Raw genomic sequence first — 18,815 nt, 5'->3', positions numbered from 1 at the left:
TAGGGGGGGCTGAAGACCCACAGTGACCACCGAATTTTTAGAGGACGAGGACGCGGGGGGGGGGGGGCTCAGGCCGAAGCCAGGGGGAACGCTGCGACTCAGGCCGAAGCCAGGGGGAACGCTGCGACTCAGGCCGAAGCCAGGGGGAACGCTGCGACTCAGGCCGAAGCCAGGGGGGAACGCTGCGACTCAGGCCGAAGCCAGGGGGGAACGCTGCGACTCAGGCCGAAGCCAGGGGGGAACGCTGCGACTCAGGCCAAAGCCAGGGGGAACGCTGCGACTCAGGCCGAAGCCAGGGGGAACGCTGCGACTCAGGCCGAAGCCAGGGGGAACGCTGCGACTCAGGCCGAAGCCAGGGGGAACGCTGCGACTCAGGCCGAAGCCAGGGGGAACGCTGCGACTCAGGCCGAAGCCAGGGGGAACGCTGCGACTCAGGCCGAAGCCAGGTCGTGTGTGCCCTCGCGAGACATTTAACTCGGAGGCCTGCGCGCACTCGCTGGCCAGACTGGGGGGACCCTCTGGATCCAGATTATCCACTCCGTCGCCCAGTTTGATAGTGGACAGTAGATTCTCAGAGGAACAAAATAACAAAGATGGGAAAAAATCAAGGAAAAAATCAATTTAAAAAAGGAAAAAAATTGCCAGGACCAGAGATCCCAGCAAGGAACTAGGTCCTTAATCCTGACTAGGCAGTGCCTATAGCTGAGTACGGGTGTATACCCCCTGGGACTGCCCATAGGCTTAGTCAAGCTTGTTCCTGCCTAGTGTCCTGCTCCTGTAGGTGGGCATTATAACCCAATGGTTTAGAAGAATCAGGAGATGTGTCCGTCAATGAACCAAAGAGTAAGGATTTTTGTCCTCACTGTAAAATCCTTTTTCTTGGAGTCTAGAGAGAACACAAAAATACTGGACACATGCAAAACAAAAAAAAAAAAAAAAAAAACTATAGGCCAGACTAGAACAACCTCATTCACGCAGTATGTCTTGGTTTTTTAACAAAGCAGGACTAAAATCATGATCATAAACAATCCCTTAATAGACTCCATTAATGGAGAGTTTAAAAACCTATTTGTCCCTCGTCGTATGAGAAAGAAAAGAAAGTCATTCAGCTACATGCGACTAAAGTTACTGAAGACAGGAAGCAGGAACAGATCGCAGATCAATGTTCCATTTGGCTCTGTGCATGCAGAAGCAAACATGCTTCAGGAGCTCCCATACTGCAAAGCCCTACATTTGTGTATCTAACATCCCACTGCAATGTTAGAAGCCAGTCTAATTCCCACTTCAAAGAGCCAGTGGCTGGAACACCCAAAAATAAAACTGAACATATGAAGTATAACACAAGGGCTGCTTTTTTTGTCAGAGCCTAATCTACTCAGAATAATTTGTCCAATTATAGGCTCAGCAGATTATCTGCTGACCTTAAACTACTCCGATTTTCATAGGTGTGTGACAAGGAAAGATCAGCAAAATTTAAACAAGACCTGTTGTCAACAACCATTTGTCAGGTACACAAGACTACTTTTGAAGCAGAATGTGAAGTTTGCGTGTCACCTCTCACTTTCACTGCACAATGCAAACCTGACAAACAGCTGGCTGTCATTTCGTACATGCTTTTGAAATGCTAGTTGCCTGTTTTCTGCATCATTGAAAATGAGTATTCAACCAAGACCAGGAACTCTGCTTTGTTTATTCTGGGCCAGGATCAGAAAGAACGAAAGTCAGAGACAGTCAAGCAACTAACATTTTAACAGAAAGCCAAGCAATAGTTACTACAGTATTCTTTTCATAATATAGATCGATCATTTAATGAGGCAGAGGTATCTGGTTTGTTAGCAACACTGAAAGCTCCACCACACTTTTTGCTACCTGCTTACAGATTCTTCAAACTAGCATCATTTCTATTGCATTAGGCCAAGTCAGGGCTTGACAAATTTCCTTGGAATCTAGGAGCCAGCTAAAAATGTTAGGAGCCAGTTTTTTTTGCGCATGTTGAATGGCCGGCTTCTGTCCAACCGGCTGCCATACACACTGGCCGAATGGCAGCCAGTTTATATTGAACCGGCTGCTTTTGCCCGGCATTCGGCCCGTTGTGTACTTGGCTTGATGGTGTGATGGGCAGTGGCTTACTAAGAAAAGACAGTGCAGCAAGGTAGGGGCGATAGGTGATCCAGTAACCCACGCCACCTTAGGTCCCTTTCATACAGGCACTCCCGCTAAGCCGAATCCGCTTGCTCAGCGGAGATTTCTCCGCCAATCCCAGCTGAGCAGGCGGATGACAGGTCTTGTCTGCTGTGCTATGCAGAGAGAACACTAACACTCTTCTCTATCGGGCAATCGGATGGAAATGGACTGCATGTCGATTTCCATCCGATGCCATCTGATACGATCAGCGGACAGATGGAAAATAGGACAGGATCGGATGGCGGTGGTTGTCAGCGGACATCCGCTGCTCCATAGAGGAGACTTAAGGGTCCTGCATGACAGGGAGATATGTTCGGGCATGTAAAAAAAAAAAAATGTTTTATAATTTTATTTTTTTATTCCAGGTACTCTTGAGGAGGGATCTGGGGGGTCCCCTCCTCAGCACTGAAAAGCATTCAAATTGCCAAGTTGGCTGTTTTGAATGCTGTCAGTTTTTTTGAATGTGGCGCCGAGTACCCGGAAGTGAGGTCATGACATCACTTCCGGGTTGTTTACACGAAGACCCGATCAGAGCCGAATGCGGCTTTGATTGGGTCTTCTGTTCAGTGGCCGTGCAGGTAAGATGCCCGGGTCTCCCGGGGGGGGGGGGGGGGGACATCCCATCCCGCTCCTTGTAATGACAGCCGAGCAGCTTCTCAGCCACATCGGTTGTCATTACAAGACAGCCGACCGTCGGCTATGGACGCCGGTACCGGGGTGATGCTTTTAGCTGCAGGCATCACTCCGGTACAGCATTTTCCCGAAATATCGGCAATATCGGTAACCTCAGGGGCCGATTCCGATATATCAGGAAAGGTGCATATTGGTGGTGCTGATAATCGGTCGATCCCTAGCGGGGTCTGCATGGGAAGAGGACACCTTCCACAGTGTAGCCCAGGTGCCAGGTCACCAATTCTATTGGCCAATGCGACCTGGCGCCTAGGGTTTGTCGAGCCCTGGGCCAAGATAGGGAGTCCAGCACACCCCCAAGATCTACCTAGAGCCCTGAGGCACCCAAAGTAGAAAGTGTATTGAAATAAATGGATAAGTTCATTTCGCAAAACCCTTTCTGTGACAGGATGCAGACTCTGCATTTGTCAATGTTCGTGAAGCCTTTCTTCTCCCGGTTAGGATGGACAGCTCTGAAGTTCCCTCCACGTCGATATACACAGATCAGCCATAACAATATGATCACTAAGGGGTGAAGTGAGTAACACTGATCAATACAATGGCACCTGAAAGTGGATAAGATATATTAGACAGCAAGTAAGCATGTTGTCCCTGAAGTTGATGTGTTGAAAGCAAAAACAAAAAAAATGGGCAAACGTAGGTTTTGAGTGTTTTTGACAAGTGCCAAATTGTAATGGTTAGACGGTAAAGTCAAAGCAACTCCAAAACTGCAGCTCCTGCGGGATGTTCCCGACGTCCAGTGGCCAGGACCAACCAAAACTGGTCCAAAGAAGGAAAATCAGCAAACCGACGATATGGCTACAGGTGGCCAAAGCTCACTGATGCACGTGGGCAGCAATGGCTGGGCTGTGTAGTCTGATTTAATGGAGGAGCTGATGTAGTGCAAATTGCTGAAATAGTTAATGCAGGTTCTGATAGAAAGGTGTCAGAAGACACACTGCATCAGTGGATTGCACATGGGACTGCGTAGCTGCAGACCACTCAGGGTTCCCAAGCTGACCCGTGTCCACAGCCAGGAGTGACTAAAAGGGGCAAGCGAGCATCAGAACTGGACCAGGGAGAAATGGAAGAACGTGTCTTCGAAGTGATGACATGGCCTCCAAATTTTCCAGATCTCAATCCATCAAGAGTCTGTGGGGTGTGGTAAAAAATCCAGGTCCAATCCATGGAGGCCCCACTTTGCATCTTACATGACTTTAAGGATCTACTACTGATGGCTTGGGGACAGAAATCACAGCATACCTTTAGAGGAGTCAGGACTGTTTTGGTGGCAAAAGGAGGACCAACTTAATATTAGGTGTGTGATCATAAAGTTATGGCTATCTATCTAGGAATGTACAATAGGCTACAAAAAAACAAAAAAAAAAAGGGGATTTTTGACTTACCATAAAATCCATTTCTCTGCTGTTTATTAACAGACACAGCTCCTGACCTTCATAACCATTTGATTAACTGCCCCCGACATGGAGTAGGACACTAGGCAGAAAAAGAATCTGGCTACGCCTATGGGCAGTCGCAGGGGGTATACTCTCTATCTCTGCTATAGGTAATCAGTTTTGTCACAAGCAGTGTCAGAAGAATTACAACTCCACAGATGGGTGGGTGCTCTGTCCGTCAAACATCAGAGAAATAGATTTTACGGTAAGCCAAAAATCCAATTTTCTCCTTCATTCATTGACGGACACAGCTCCTGATCTTCATGTTCGTTGGGACGTCCCAAAGCAGTGGTAAACTAAAGGGGTGAGAACAGCAAAGAAAATTCCCCAGGCTAAACAGTAGCTAACCAGGAAACAGGAGCTCAACCAAAACAACTGGAGCCCACCTGAAAAAAAAAAACAAAAACAAAAAAACAATACACCCTCAAAGAGGATCGAGTCCTCTAAACAGCAGCCTGCAAAACCTTGCGGCCAAAAGAAACATCCGCAGATGCCAACACATCCACTTTATAGAACTTTGTGAAAGTGTGTACCCACGACCGGGTGGCCACCTGGCAAACCTACGTCACTGATGCCCGATGACGGAAGGCCCAGGTGGCACTGAGCGCCCGAGTAGAGTGGGCCTTGACAGGGAAAGGAGGAACCTGACCCTTGATGGAATAGGCCTGAACTAATGTCTGTCTGATCCATCGGGAAATGGTTGCAAAGGAAGCAGACCACCCTTTCCAAGGCCCATCCTTGAGCACAAATAGGGAGTCTGACTTCCTAATAGACTCCGTAGCTGCCAGGTACACCCTAATTGCCCAGATCACATCCAAGGTATGCAATGTAATTTCTTTCGGATGTTTCAACCTGGGACACAGGGAAGGCAAGACAATGTCTTCATTCAAATGAAACGACAGACAGGGGCGAAGAACCACCTTATCTCTGTGAATCACCAAATAAGGTAGATAGGATAACGCCGCCAATTCTGACAACCTGCGCACAGAGGTGATAGACAACAAAAATGCCATCTTCTGAGACAGTGTGAGCAGGAGGAGGCTTTTGGAGGACCCAAAGCAACAAATTGAGGCCCCAAAGCGGCAACAGAGATCGCACTGGAGGAATCAAATGTCGGACATCCTGAAGAAAGGTACGCACCAGGGAGTGTGTGGCCAAGGGTCATTGGAAGAAGACGGCCAAGGCCAACACCTGGCCCTTGATGTTACTCAAAGCCAATTTCTGTTCCATCCCCGTTAAAGTGGGTCAAAATCCGAGCCACCGGGAAAGAGCGAGGATGAACCCCAATAGACTCACACCACGCAATGTATGTTTTCCACGTACGGTGGAAAATCTTCCTAGAAGTAGCTTTCCTAGCTTTTAACAGCGTTGGCATTAGTTAAACCTCTATCCATCGGCACCTGGCGTTACAACAGTCAAGCCCTCAAAGCCAGTGACTGTAAAGCAGGATTTTCCCTTGGGACAGCAGATGCCCCCGAGAAGAAGCTTCCAAGGAATGTCAGCGACCAGCTGCACCAGATTGGCGTACCAAGCCCGGGGAGGCCAGTCCAAAGACACTAAGATGACCAGAATCCCTTCAGCCTCGATCCTGCGTAGAAGTCTTGGCAGAAGTTTGAGAGGGGGGAAGGCGTAAATTTGACGATACTGACCCCATGGGGCCACTAGTGCATCTGTGACGTCTACCAGAGAATCCCGTGACCAAGCCGCAAACCTCTGCACCTTTCTGTTGAACCGAGACACCAACAGGGATGTCCCACCGGAGACACAACTGATGAAATGGCTCCGGATGAAGGGACCACACCCCTTGGTCCAACGACTGAGGTAATCCGCCTCACAGTTTTCCAACCCGGGAATGTATATGGCGGAGAGGGCTGGAAGGAACCGTTCTGCCCACCTTAGACTCCCGAGCCGTCAGGACACTTTTTGTGCCCACTTGGTGATTGACATAAGCCATGGCTGTGGCATTGTCCTTTTGAATGCTAACTGGACCCTGAAGATGATCCGTCCAATAGTCCAGACACAGTCTGATCGCTCGGAGTTACAAGATGTTGGTCGGTAGTCTGGACTCTTCCAGCGTCCAGATCCCCTGAGCAGAATTCTTACTGAAGACGCCTCCACAGCCAGACAGGCTGGCATCCGTGGTGACCACTGTCCAACACAAGGGGAGGAAGGATTTGCCCAGCCGGAGCGCTGGAGAATGAAGCGACCATATATCAGGGACTCCTCTGTTCCCCAGCTCAGCCGAATCTGCTTGTCCAGAGACTGCAGAGTCTTGTCCCATTTGGCCACGTAATGGGACCTTATATGGTATTGTGCAAACGGAACCGCCTCAAAAGGTAGACACCATAAGGCCCAGCACCTACATTCAAGTTCGGAGGGATGACCATCTGCTAGACAGCAGGAGACGAATTGCAGCCTGCATTTTTTGGAGTTTGTCCAGAGGAAGAAGCACTATGGCTAAGGCTGAGTCCAGAGTCAGACCCAGATAGTCCAGCTTTGTGGACAGAACCAGAGCAGACTTCTGAAAATTCAGAACCCAGTCGAACTCCCTCAGAGCTCGTATGGTTATTTCAAGGTTTTCCATCAGAGCAGTAGGTGACTTCGCTCGCAGAAGGAGGTCGTCCAAGTAGCCCAGTACTGCGATCCCCCATAGGCTTGACAATGCTAGCACCGGGGCTAACACTTTTGTGATAACACCACAAACTGATAATGTACCTCTCCCACGGCAAAGCAGAGGGGGCGCTGGTGACCGGCACATATTGGAATGTGAAGGTAAGCATCCTTGATGTCGATAGAGGCACGAAAATCCCCCTGATGCAGAGATGCCACCACCATGCGAATGGACTCTATCCTGAACTTCTGAATCCGCACAAAGCAGTTCAGTGCCTTGAGGTCCAGGATTGAATGCACTTTTCCTTCCTTCCAGGGAACTGTATACAAGTTTGAGTAAAAACCCAGAAAATGTTCCAAAATCGGAACCGGGACAATCACTCCTTTAAGCAACAGGTCTTGTACAGCCCCAAACAGACCCTGTAAGCAGTCCGGGGAGAGGTGCAAGTTGGAAAGAAAGAACCTTGCTGAGGGACAAGAGTGAAACTCAATCTTGTAGCCGGACCGAATAACTTTGTGGACCCACTTGTCTTGTACCAGGGAAGTCCTCAGGTCCAGTAACCAGCGAAGACGTCCCCCCACCCCCGATACGGGTGAGGGCGCACCTTCATGCTGAACTAGTCCAAGGGTCTGGAGAAGCCCGTTCTTGGCTTGCCAGACCAGGTTAGTATGGATCCTCCAGAAGAGGCCCTGAAAGGCTTCGAGAACTTGGTAGTCTACCCCGAAGGACGAATAAAAACTTCTTATAAGGCGAGAAGGAGAGCCCACATCTAGGACGAGGTTCCTTGCCCTTAGTAGCCTGCGGAAGAAAAGTACTCTTTCCCCCTGTGAGACCTTTAATGATGTCATCCAGGGTAGCCCCAAACAGGCGATCCCCTTGAAAAGGGGAGGTCAGTCGAGGCCTTTTTAGAAGTCCGATCCGCAGACCAGCATTTAAGCCAAAAGACAGAGAGGTGAGCCACTAGGGGAGCCACATCACAGATAACCTGCAGCCCCTGGACCTGCTGGTCCGTCAGCTCAGCAAAGGCAGGGGGGAGTTGTTCGCCCTCTAGGTCATGGCGTAAAAGCTTTGGTCAGAGTTTTGGACACCAGGGCGATGGTGAATACCGGCCTCAGCGCCGAACCAGCCACAGTGTACATTGTGCGGGCCACAGCCTCCGCCTTCCTGTCAGCTGGATCCTTAAAGGCCGGGGACTCTTCAACCGGTATCATGGCTGCCTTGTTCAATCTGGAAATCGGCAGGTCCACCACTGGTAGAACAGGTCCCTTCCTCATAAAGGACTCCACTCATAGGGGTAACGCCTAGTGAATAGCTTAGGAACCCCAAGGGGACATTTTGGTCGTCCCCACTCTTTAGGGGCAATTATGTCAAAATAGGCGGGGAAAGGGAACACATTTGCCGCTCTGGATGGCTTGTGAGGGCCAAAGGGAACCTGCGCCTCCGTTGCAGCTGCGTCCTCCATCTTTAAGGTCTCAAGCACAGATACAACCAGTGCTTCTACCAGCACCTTTCCGTGCACGGTTGCAGACATGAAGGAATACTCCTCACTGAGGATTACGGGCGCGAGGTCACAGACCCAGCAGTGTGACCCATGTCCGCAGTGGCCGAATCAGATTCAGAATCTAATGGGACAGATGAGGCAGGGGAAGGCGGGGGTGCTTTTTGCTAGCCCATTGCCCAAAAAACGACCTCCACCTGGGACACAAAGGACTCCAGGACTGCCGTCAGTGCAACGAAGGATGGTTGGGACCAGAAGGGCCCTGCAACCTCAGAGAAGGGGTTAGGTGGGGGAGATGTGCTCCAAAGACTCCATAAGTCACCAGCGGAACCCACAAAAAGTGTAAAACACTGCAAAGGGACAACCCTCACCCGGTCTTCAAGCACAAGCAATCCTCAGCAGACAGGGAGAACCACCAGACCCACCACCCAGCAGAAACAGGCACCTGCAGCCACCAGGATAGTCTGCACTCCACATGCGGCGATCAGGAAGTGAAAGGATCAAGGAGTCAGCACCAGGGGATGAGGGGGGCTCCCACTGCCCACAGGGCTCCACTGTCATGGCCGTCGCTATTTTGAATGGCAAACCACTGCAAAATGGCCGTCGGACTACACAAACATGGCCGCCGTGCATAGAAAACACACAGGCTACAGCAAACTGGCAGCCCCAGTGTGGCACCGTGAGGCTCCCAGGAGGGATCCCTAGGCATCAGGATAGACCTAGTTAAAAAACAGGGGACCCCTGGCAAGAGCCCCCACCAGGTACAACCCCCCCCCTCACAGCCGATCGCCAGCGGCACACCCCCCCCCCCAGCCCCCAATGCCAGAAGAGCGCTCTGCCCCCACTCCAGGAGGTGGACCAGACCACCCACACAGCCCCAGCATAGGTAGGGGGGTAGGGGGGACAGATGAAAGGGGGGTGCCTGATGCGAAGGAGGGGAACCCAGGGGTCTGACTGTCCCAAGGAGGGGCCCGCGTCCACCCCAAAACCCTCCAGAGGGAGAGGGGGGACAGCTACCCGCTATACCAGGAAGCAGATGGGCACCACTCCAGACAGAATCCCTCGCCATCGAAATGGGGGGGGGGGGGGGGGGGTTTCGTCCAGAAGGATCGCTGCAACTCAGGCCGAGACCCGGTCGTGTGCCACCTCGCGAGACATTTAACTTGCACGCCAGCCCCCGTCCGATGGGGCTATGTGGAGGCTGACCTAGCGTGGAGCTGAGGTCTGTGCGCACTCATTGGATCTAGATTATCCATCCTGTCGCCCAGTCCTGCAGTTCGATTGTAGATCCCACAGGTAAAAACCAGGAGAAAAAGTTTCTACCTAAAAAAATTTGCCAGGACCAGAGATCCCAGAAAGTAACTAGGTCCTTACTCCTGACTAGGCAGAAAAAAAACGGAGTAACTATAGCAGGGAGAGGGAGTATACCCCCTGCGACTGCCCATAGGCATAGCCAGATTATTTTTCTGCCTAGTGTCCTAGTCCTGTAGGGGGCAGTATAACCCAATGGTTATGAAGATCAGGAGCTGTGTCCGTCAAACGAGAGAAAAGAACATTGTACAAATACTTTTATTTGATCAGAATCCCTACCAAAAAGGTTCACTGAAGTGTCAGACCTCTACACTTACCTTACCACTGTAGATTTCAAAAAATGTAGCGTATACTTGAAGTTCTAGTTTTTTATAGTTTGGTTTCTTCAGCATTTGGAATACATCTCGCGCTGAGGATGGAAAACAAAGTAAATAAAAGGCAGTCATAAACACCAGCACAAAAAAAAAAAATCTACCACACATTCCCTAGGAGAACAAGGCCTGTAAGTAGATTAACCACTTAAGGACCAGGCCTATTTCTGACACTTCTTGTTTACAAGTTAAAATCAGTATTTTTTGCCAGAAAAATTACTTAGAACCCCCAAACATTATATATATATATATATATATATATATATATATATATATATATATTTTTTTTTTTTTTTTTAACAAAGACTCTTGAGAATAAAATGGCGGTCGTTGCAATATTTTTTGTCACGCAGAATTTGCGCAGCACTCTTTGCAATTTTTTGGGAAAAAATTTATTTCACTGCATTTAAAAAACTAAACAGTAAAGTCAGACAGAATTTTTTCTATAAAGTGAAAGATAATATTACACCAAGTAAATAGATACTCAACATGTCATTCTTCAAAATTGCGCACGCTCGTGGAACGGCAACAAACATTGATACTTAAAAATCTCCATAGGCAACACAAATTTCTACAGGTTACCAGTTTAGAGTTACAGAGGAGGTCTAGGGCTAGAATTGTTGCTCTCACTCCATCGTGGCGGTTTGAACACCATTTACATATGTGGGTGCGACTTGCAGATGTTTTTGCTTCTCAGAGAAATGGTGCGCTTTAAAATTTGAAAGCATCCAAAGAAAAAGCTTGGGGGATATCTACAGCAGAAAGTGGGTATTTTAAATGGTAGCTCCCAAAATCATATAGACATTTCCTTTTTTTTTTTTGATCTACTGACATGGTGGGGTCTTGGGAGACCCAGACATCCATTTTGCAAACATCTGTCACACCTCTCCCACTGCCCATAAAAGTGATCTCGCAGCGAATCCACTGCTGGGACCACTTTTATGTCAAAGAGGACAGCCCGCCATATAAAAAAATACTGGGGTTATGGCAGCTATCTGCTGCCATAACCCCGGTATTTAACGTCAAAGTAGTGACGTAAATACACGATGGGTGGTCGGTAAGTAGTTAATAAAACAAGGAAAATCATTCATAAAGCAATGTTATCCAAGTCCAGGTAAAAATCGGAGTAACTAAGATAATGATGAACTTAATTTGGAAATCAATATTTAATTTTTATTTACATAGTGATGACAATTTATGCAGCACTTTGCATACTGTACATTCACATCTGTCCCTGCAATCAAGGAGCTTACAATCTAAGGTCCCTAACTCACAAGCATACATATACCCACATAATGGCTTAATTTAGACAATATCCAATTACCTGCTAGCATGTCTTTTTTTGAGGGATGGTAAAAAAAAGAGCAACTGGAATATCCAGAGGAAACCCATGCAAGCACAGGGAGAACATGCAAACTCCATGCATATAGTGTCCTGGACAGGATTCTAACCAAGGACCTCAGTGGTGTAAGGTGGTGGAGTGGGGACCCAGACAAATGCAAATTTTTCTTCCTGTAACATTTCATACAAGAAGCTTACCTGCAAGTGCATATATTCCTTTTGAACAGTCTTGATTCTTTCCAGAAAAATCACCCCCCATGGTCTGCAAAGAAATTAAACTTGTATTAAACTTGAAATGAAGGGCCCCCGATTTATCAAACTACAATTGCACCAGTATTGACTGCGGCTAATCTTTTCCCATTATTGATTTACTATGACCTGTTTTGCACGGTGTGGAGGCAACCATCTTGGTAACGGTAATGGCAACGCTCATGTCCAGGAAGGGAAACAGTGAAGAGTACAGCGGTGGTATCAAAAGTCTGTATATTGCCTCCAGCATTGCTCCGGTTTCTTCCTGCTCGAGGCTGCCATTTTATTGAAGCCTAGAGACTGTTACTGGATTTAAAAAAGTACAGGCACTTATTTATAACCACTTTAAGAACAGACCTATTTCTGACATTTGCTGCTTCCAAGTTAAAATCAGTATTTTTTGCTAGAAAATTACTTAGAACCACCGATCATTATGTTGTATATACATTTTTTTTTTTGGCAGAGACTCTGGAGAATAAAATGGCAGTTGTTGCAATATTTTATGATACACGGTATTTGCGCAGCAGTCTTTCAAACGTAATTTTTCGGGAAAAAATACACTTCACCGAATTAAAAAAACTAAACCGTAAAGTTAGCCCAATTTTTTTTTATATTGTGAAAGATGTTATGACGAGTAAATAGATACCCAACATGTTACGCTCTAAAATTGCAGGCACTCGTGGAATGGCAACAAACTTCAGGACTAAAAAATCTGCATAGGTGATGCTTTCAAATTTTATAATGGTTACCAGTTAAATTAGAGGTGGTCTTTTTCTATAATTATTGCACTCGCACCAAAAATCGCGGGGATATCTCATGTGTGATTTGAACACTGTTTACATTTGCGGGTGCAATTTACATATGTTTTCTTAGGCACGTGAGCATGCAGGAATGGGGGCACTTTAAAAAATATAATTTTTTGCCTTATTTTATTTTTTATTTTTTTTTACAGTCTCTTTGATCAGAAATGTATTTTTTTTCTACTTTTATTGCTGTCACAAGGAATGTAATCATCCCTTGTGACAGTAATAAGCAGTAACAGTTACTCTTTATTAAGGGATCTAGGGTCTCCCCTCCTCTGCACTGTAAAGTATTCAAAACGCCAAAATCAGCGTTTTTGAATACTTTGGATTTTTTTTATATCGGCGCTGTTGGCTGCAGAGTAAACCAGACGTGACATGCTTCTGGGTTTTTACATCAGAGAGCTGATCAAAGCCGAATCCAGCTTTGTTCGGTACTCTGGTCAGCCGGTGGACATGCTAGCTGGTTGCTTGGGTCTCTGGGTGGGACGGGAGACCCAGGCAAAGCAGCGAAGGTGGTACCCTCCCACTGCTTGGAATAATGGCTGAGCGCCTGCTTAGCCGCTCTCATAAAAGCCGACAGCCCGCTCTAAAAAACAGTACTGGGGTGATGCTTCTAGCTGCAGGCATCACTCCGGTACAACTCCTTCCTCTAAATGACGTACAGGTTTGTGATTTTGCTGGAAGTGGTTAATGTTACAAAAACATGCACCTCCCATAGGACTTTTTGGCAGCCAAAAAATGATTGCAAACCCATTTTTGTATAAAAAGATTAAAATTACATTCTGACATAAAATGTTCTGGTCTATTGGTTAGACAACATCATCTGCTGATCTCCCATTGAGAGTGAGCGATAACATACAGAATACATCAGTGAATGATTGTTTTGCCACCGATATGGTCTACAAGAGGCAGGAAATATACATCATACATAAAAAGGTTGATTGGTTGCCACAGATTGCTCCCGAAACATTTCAATTGTGAACAATCTTCAGGAGTTCTCAGGTGGGCCTTACCCAAGTAAATAGATATATAGGCCTAATACATATATAAAGTTAACGACAATGAGGAAACCTTTGGCCATAACATAACTCACATAAGTAGAAAGACCAGATTAATAAGGCATGAAGTCACTTCAGCCCATCTCGGATCCCAAATCAAGGCAATGGAGCCATGGTTCCACAAGGGGCTTGGGGGAAGAAGGGCGACCATGTGGAGCAGGCCTAAAGTTCAAATAACCCAGCATAAATTAGTACATCCCTTTTGCAAAGTAAGATATCAATAAATATCTAAATGTACAAAAACTATTTCCAAAATTTTTACAAAACTGAGTTTTGTAGAACATTGGTTTAGCTCCATTATATGAAAGTAAGGTTAATAATAGAGCTGCACGAATAATCGTTAAATAAATTGCAATCTCGATTCACCCCCCTCATGATCTTAAAATGGCATTTCCTTGATTCATACAGAGCAGAGCCGTTCTCTGCTCACTCATCACAAGTGTAAAAAAAAAAAAAAAAAAAAAAGAGCATCCCCTAAGGCTGGGAGTTCATTATAATCAAAGCATAATTTTGCTCGAAATAACTTGGGTCTATAAGTGAGGGTAGTTTAACCACGTAAAAGGCTAAGCCTTTTTACGACACTTGTTGCTTACAAGTTAAAATCAGTATTTTTTGCTAGAAAATTACTTAGAACCCCCAAACATTATATATATTTTAGAAGAGACCCTAGAGAATAAAATGGCGATCGTTGCAATACCGTATATACTCGAGTATAAGCCGACCCGAGTATAAGCCGAGGCCCCTACTTTTACCACAAAAAGATGGGAAAAATCATTGACTCGAGTATAAGCCTAGGGTGAGAATGCAGGGCGGCGGGCATGGTACAGGAGAATGCAGGGTGGCGGGCATGGTACAGGAGAATGCAGGGTACTGGCATGGTGCAGGAGAATGCAGGGTACTGGCATGGTGCAGGAGAATGCAGGGTACTGGCATGGTGCAGGAGAATGCAGGGTACTGGCATGGTACAAGAGGATCCGGGGTTGTGGGTATACTACAGGAGATGCAGTGCTGTGGGCATGTTACAGGTGGACCATGCCCGCAGCACTGCATCCCTTGTAGTGTGCCCGCAGCCCTGCATAATGGCAGGTAGTGAAGCTGTTTCACTTACCTGTTCCAGCGGCGCCTTCATTTTAAAAATGGCGCCGACACGTCATTGCGCACGTGCCGCCACTCGTATAATTTCGGCTATTCCTGGCCTCTCCCGAGCGGCGGCGGCGCGTGCGCGGTGACATGTATGCGACTGGCGGCGCCATTTTTAAAGCTTAAGCCCCTCGGAGCGGCCAGGGAATTTCTTTTTTCCTTGACTCGAGTATAAGCCGAGGTGGATGTTTTCAGCACAAAAAAATGTGCTGAAAAACTCGGCTTATACTCGAGTATATACGGTATTTTATGTCACACTGGATTTCTGCAGCGGTCTTTCAAAACACAATTTTGTGGGGAAAAAATGGATTTTTGTAAAATCTTACCGTAAAATCCTTTTCTCTTAGCTCATTGACAGACGTAGTCCTCGGTGATACACCACCTTCGGGTTATGTTGCCTCCACAGGAGCAGGACTAGACAGGAAATTAAAAAGCTCTGGCCACACCCTATGGGCAGTCCCAGAGGGTATATCCTCTCTCTCTCTGCCTCAGCAAATCAGTTATGTGAAAAAGCAGTCTTTAGAGATTTTAACCCAACTCAAAAAAACAGAGGGGCGGGGACTACGTCTGTCAATGAGCTAAGAGAAAAGGATTTTACGGTAAGATTTTACAAAAATCCATTTTTCTCTAGCGCTCATTCACAGACGTAGTCCTCGGTGATACACCACCTTCGGGACGTCCCAGAGCAGTATCACAACTGAGGGGTGGGAAAATGAAATCAAATCCCAATCTAGAAGGCCCAACCGGTGCCAACTAGAAGTTTACAATGCTCATCCTTAATGATGAGACTCAACAAAAAAAAGAGAAAAATTTTTTTTTTTTTTTTTTTTTTTCAAACAGAAAAAAACCCTCGAGGTAGACCACCGGTCTCCTCAAATTGCGGCCTGCAAAACCTTGCGGCCAAATGAGGCATCCGCCGATGCCGTCACATCAATGTTATAGAATTTTGTAAAGGTATGTACCGACGACCAGGTGGCCGCCTTACATACCTGGACCACTGACGCCTGATGGCGAAAGGCCCAAGAAGTACTGAGCGCTCGAGTGGAGTGCGCCCTAACAGGGAACGGAGGACTCTGACCCTTAATAGAATAAGCCTGTACCACCGTTTGTCTAATCCATTTGGCAATGGTCGCGGCAGATGCAGGCAAACCCTTTCTGGGGCCATCCGTGATCACAAAAAGTGAATCCGTCTTACGGAAAGATTCCGTAGCTTTCAGGTATACCCTGATTGCCCGAACCACATCTAAGGAATGCAACGCATGTTCCCGATGATGCTTGGGCTGAGGACACAAGGAAGGTAGTACAATATCTTCATTCAGATGAAAATCTGAAACCACCTTAGGAAGAAAAGATGGCTTAGGATGAAGTACTACCTTATCCCTATGAATCACTAGGTATGGGGACTGGCATGATAATGCAGCCAGTTCTGACACCCTGCGAGCAGAAGTAATAGCCACCAAGAAGGCCACCTTCTGGGATAAAGTAAGCAAGGGAATCTCCCTGATGTTTTCAAAGGGAGGTTTCTGTAGAACCGACAAAACCAAATTAAGATCCCAGGGCGGTAAGGGCGCGCGGACTGGAGGAGCCAGGTGCCGCACCCCCTGGATGAAATTCCGCACCAAGGATTTGGTAGCTAAAGGCTTCTGAAAGAAGATTGCTAATGCTGAAACTTGACCCTTGATGGTGCTCAAGGCTAGCTTCTGCTCAACCCCTTGTTGCAAAAAGGCCAATATTCGAGTCACCGAATAGGTACGTGGAGGAAATCCTAAAGATTCGCACCACGCAATATAAGTCTTCCATGTGTGATAATAGACTTTGCTGGAAGTCGCTTTCCTTGCTTTAACCACTTAAGGACCGAGCCTATTTTTGACACATTTTGTTCACAAGTTAAAATCAGTATTTTTTCCTAGAAAACAACTTAGAACCCCCAAACATTATATATATTATTTTAGCAAAGACTCTGGAGAATAAAATGTCGGTCATTGCAATAATTTTTGTCACGCGGTATTTGCGCAGCGGTCTATAAAGCGCCATTTTTTTGGAAAAATTTTGAAAAATCACATTTCACTGCATTTAAAAAATACTAAACAGTAAAGTTACCCCATTTTTTTTGTATATTGTGAAAGAACATGTCACGCCGAGTAAATAGATACCCAACATGTTACGGTTTAAAATTGCGCCCCCCCGTGGGATGTCGACAAACTACGGTCAATAGAGATCTCAATCTGCGACGCTTTAAAATTATTTAACGGTTACCAGTTTAGAGGTAGAGTGTAGCTCTTTTTTTAAAATTATTGCTCACACTCTGGCGATCGCGGCGATACCTCACATGTGTGGTTTGAACAGCGATTTCATTTGCGGCTCGACTTGCGTATACGTTTTTTTTTGTGCGCGAGCTAACGGTGACGGCTAAATTTTTTTTTTTTTTTTTTTTCCCATTTATTTTATTTATTTTTTTAACTTTATTACAGTTTTAAAAAAAAAAAAAAAATCTGATCACTTTTATTGCTGTCACAAGCAATGTAAACATCCCTTGTGACAGCAATATGTCGTGACAGGTACACTTTATGGAGGGATCGGGGGTCTAAAAGACCCTAGACCCCTCCACTACACTTCCCTGTATGCAAAATGCCAAAAACGGCGTTTTTGCATACAGCCGATTTTCAAATTTGCCGCCTTTTGCGGCACAGTAACCCGGAAGTGACGTCATGGACGCCGCCTCCGGGTTACGTCAACGGAGCCCCGATCGATGCTGTTTCCGGCATTCATCGGGACTCCATCCAGCCGGCGGACGCGCCGGCTGGGTGCTCAGGGCTCCTGGTGGGACGGGAGCCCCGAGCAAAGCCACGGAAGGCGGCGGGAGGGGGGGGGGACGTCCCCTCCCGCCCCCCCGGGTACCGATCGAGCGGCTCCCGAGCCGCATCGGTCGGTACCGACGGAAAGCCAACCGTCGGCTTCAAACCACGGTACCGGAATGATGCCTCTAGCTAGAGGCATCATCCCGGTACACTACCGCAAAGTTTACTGACGTAGACCTACGTTAGTATGCGGTAAGTGGTTAATAAGGGTAGGAATGACTGAAGTAGACAAACCTCTGTCCTTCAGTACTTGGGTCTCAATGGCCAGGCCATTAAACCCAGCGACTGTAAAGCATGATGGTAAATTGGTCCTTGAGACCACAGACACTCCCTGAGACGAAGTTCCCACGGAACGTCTACGACTAACATGTCCAAGTCGGCCAGGCCGGCTTGAGGAGGCCAGCCTAGAAATTTCTAGGACCACTGGCGCTGATAGAATCTGAACCAGGCGTCCCTAGAGGTATCTGGCCCCGACCATCCGAGAAAGTCTGGTCGTTTTCTGTTCCCACACATTTATCAGATACCTGATAGTTATCAGGAAAGGTGATCTTTTCTGGTTGAACCTCAGGGACCGAAGTCACCCGACTAGAGGCTACTTGGCCTATCTGGTCAACCAGATCCGATTCCTGTGAGGTATCGGGACTAATCTTAGGAAAAGGTAAAGGAAAAGATCTATTCAGGGAACGGTAACTACCGCTTCCTGTAGTACTTAAATGTTGGAAGGGAAGAATCGCACCGGTAGTAGTGGTTGATGCTCGATCTAGTGTCCTGAATACCGGTGAAAACGTCCCCCCACCCTGAAACCGGGTGGGGGCGCACCTTCAGGCTGTGTACTCCTTTGCTTCGGGTTTGGCTGGGTTGGTCCTTTGCTTGTCCGACCAGCCCTTCTTGAACCCTCCTGGAGGAGTCTTGCCTTTCCCGCTAGTACCAGCCGGGCGCCCTTTATGGGCGGTAAAGAAAGGTCCTCGCTTGTTGCGAGGTCCCTTAGCTTTAGCAGCCTGTGGCAAAAAAGTGCTCTTGCCCCCAGTGGCATCCTTAATGATTTCATCTAGGTTGGCCCCAAATAGACGATTCCCCTGAAAAGGGAGATTAGTCAAGGTCTTTTTGGAACCTAGGTCAGCTGACCAGCATTTTAACCACAGCACACGTCTGAGGATCACCGCTGACTTAGATGCATGCCCTAATAAGGAGTAGTGTCCAAGGCTGCGTCACAGATAAACTGTAGCCCTTGTATAATCTGTTCCATCAAATCAGATGTCTCCTGG

At 47.1% G+C, this 18,815-nt stretch overlaps 1 protein-coding gene across 4 annotated transcripts in view; it reads right to left on the bottom strand.

Annotated features, from left to right (window-relative positions):
• KIF2A (kinesin family member 2A) overlaps positions 1–18,815 on the bottom strand; it is a 181,947-nt gene that overhangs the window by 57,148 nt on the left and 105,984 nt on the right. For all 4 annotated transcript variants that reach the window (XM_082243440.1, XM_082243439.1, XM_082243442.1 and 1 more), the window contains exons 11-12: positions 11,641–11,704; positions 10,048–10,139 (exon numbers count right to left, since the gene is read on the bottom strand). In XM_082243440.1, the coding sequence (XP_082099566.1) occupies positions 10,048–10,139; positions 11,641–11,704 (156 nt within the window). The remainder of the gene's footprint in view (positions 1–10,047; positions 10,140–11,640; positions 11,705–18,815) is intronic.

Source organism: Pelophylax lessonae (genome assembly GCF_965119305.1).
Source record: "Pelophylax lessonae genome assembly, chromosome: 1".
In the NCBI taxonomy this organism is placed as follows: Eukaryota; Metazoa; Chordata; class Amphibia; order Anura; family Ranidae; genus Pelophylax; species Pelophylax lessonae.
The sequence above is the reverse complement of the archived record's forward strand: the minus strand, read 5'-3'. Positions and strand labels throughout refer to the sequence as shown.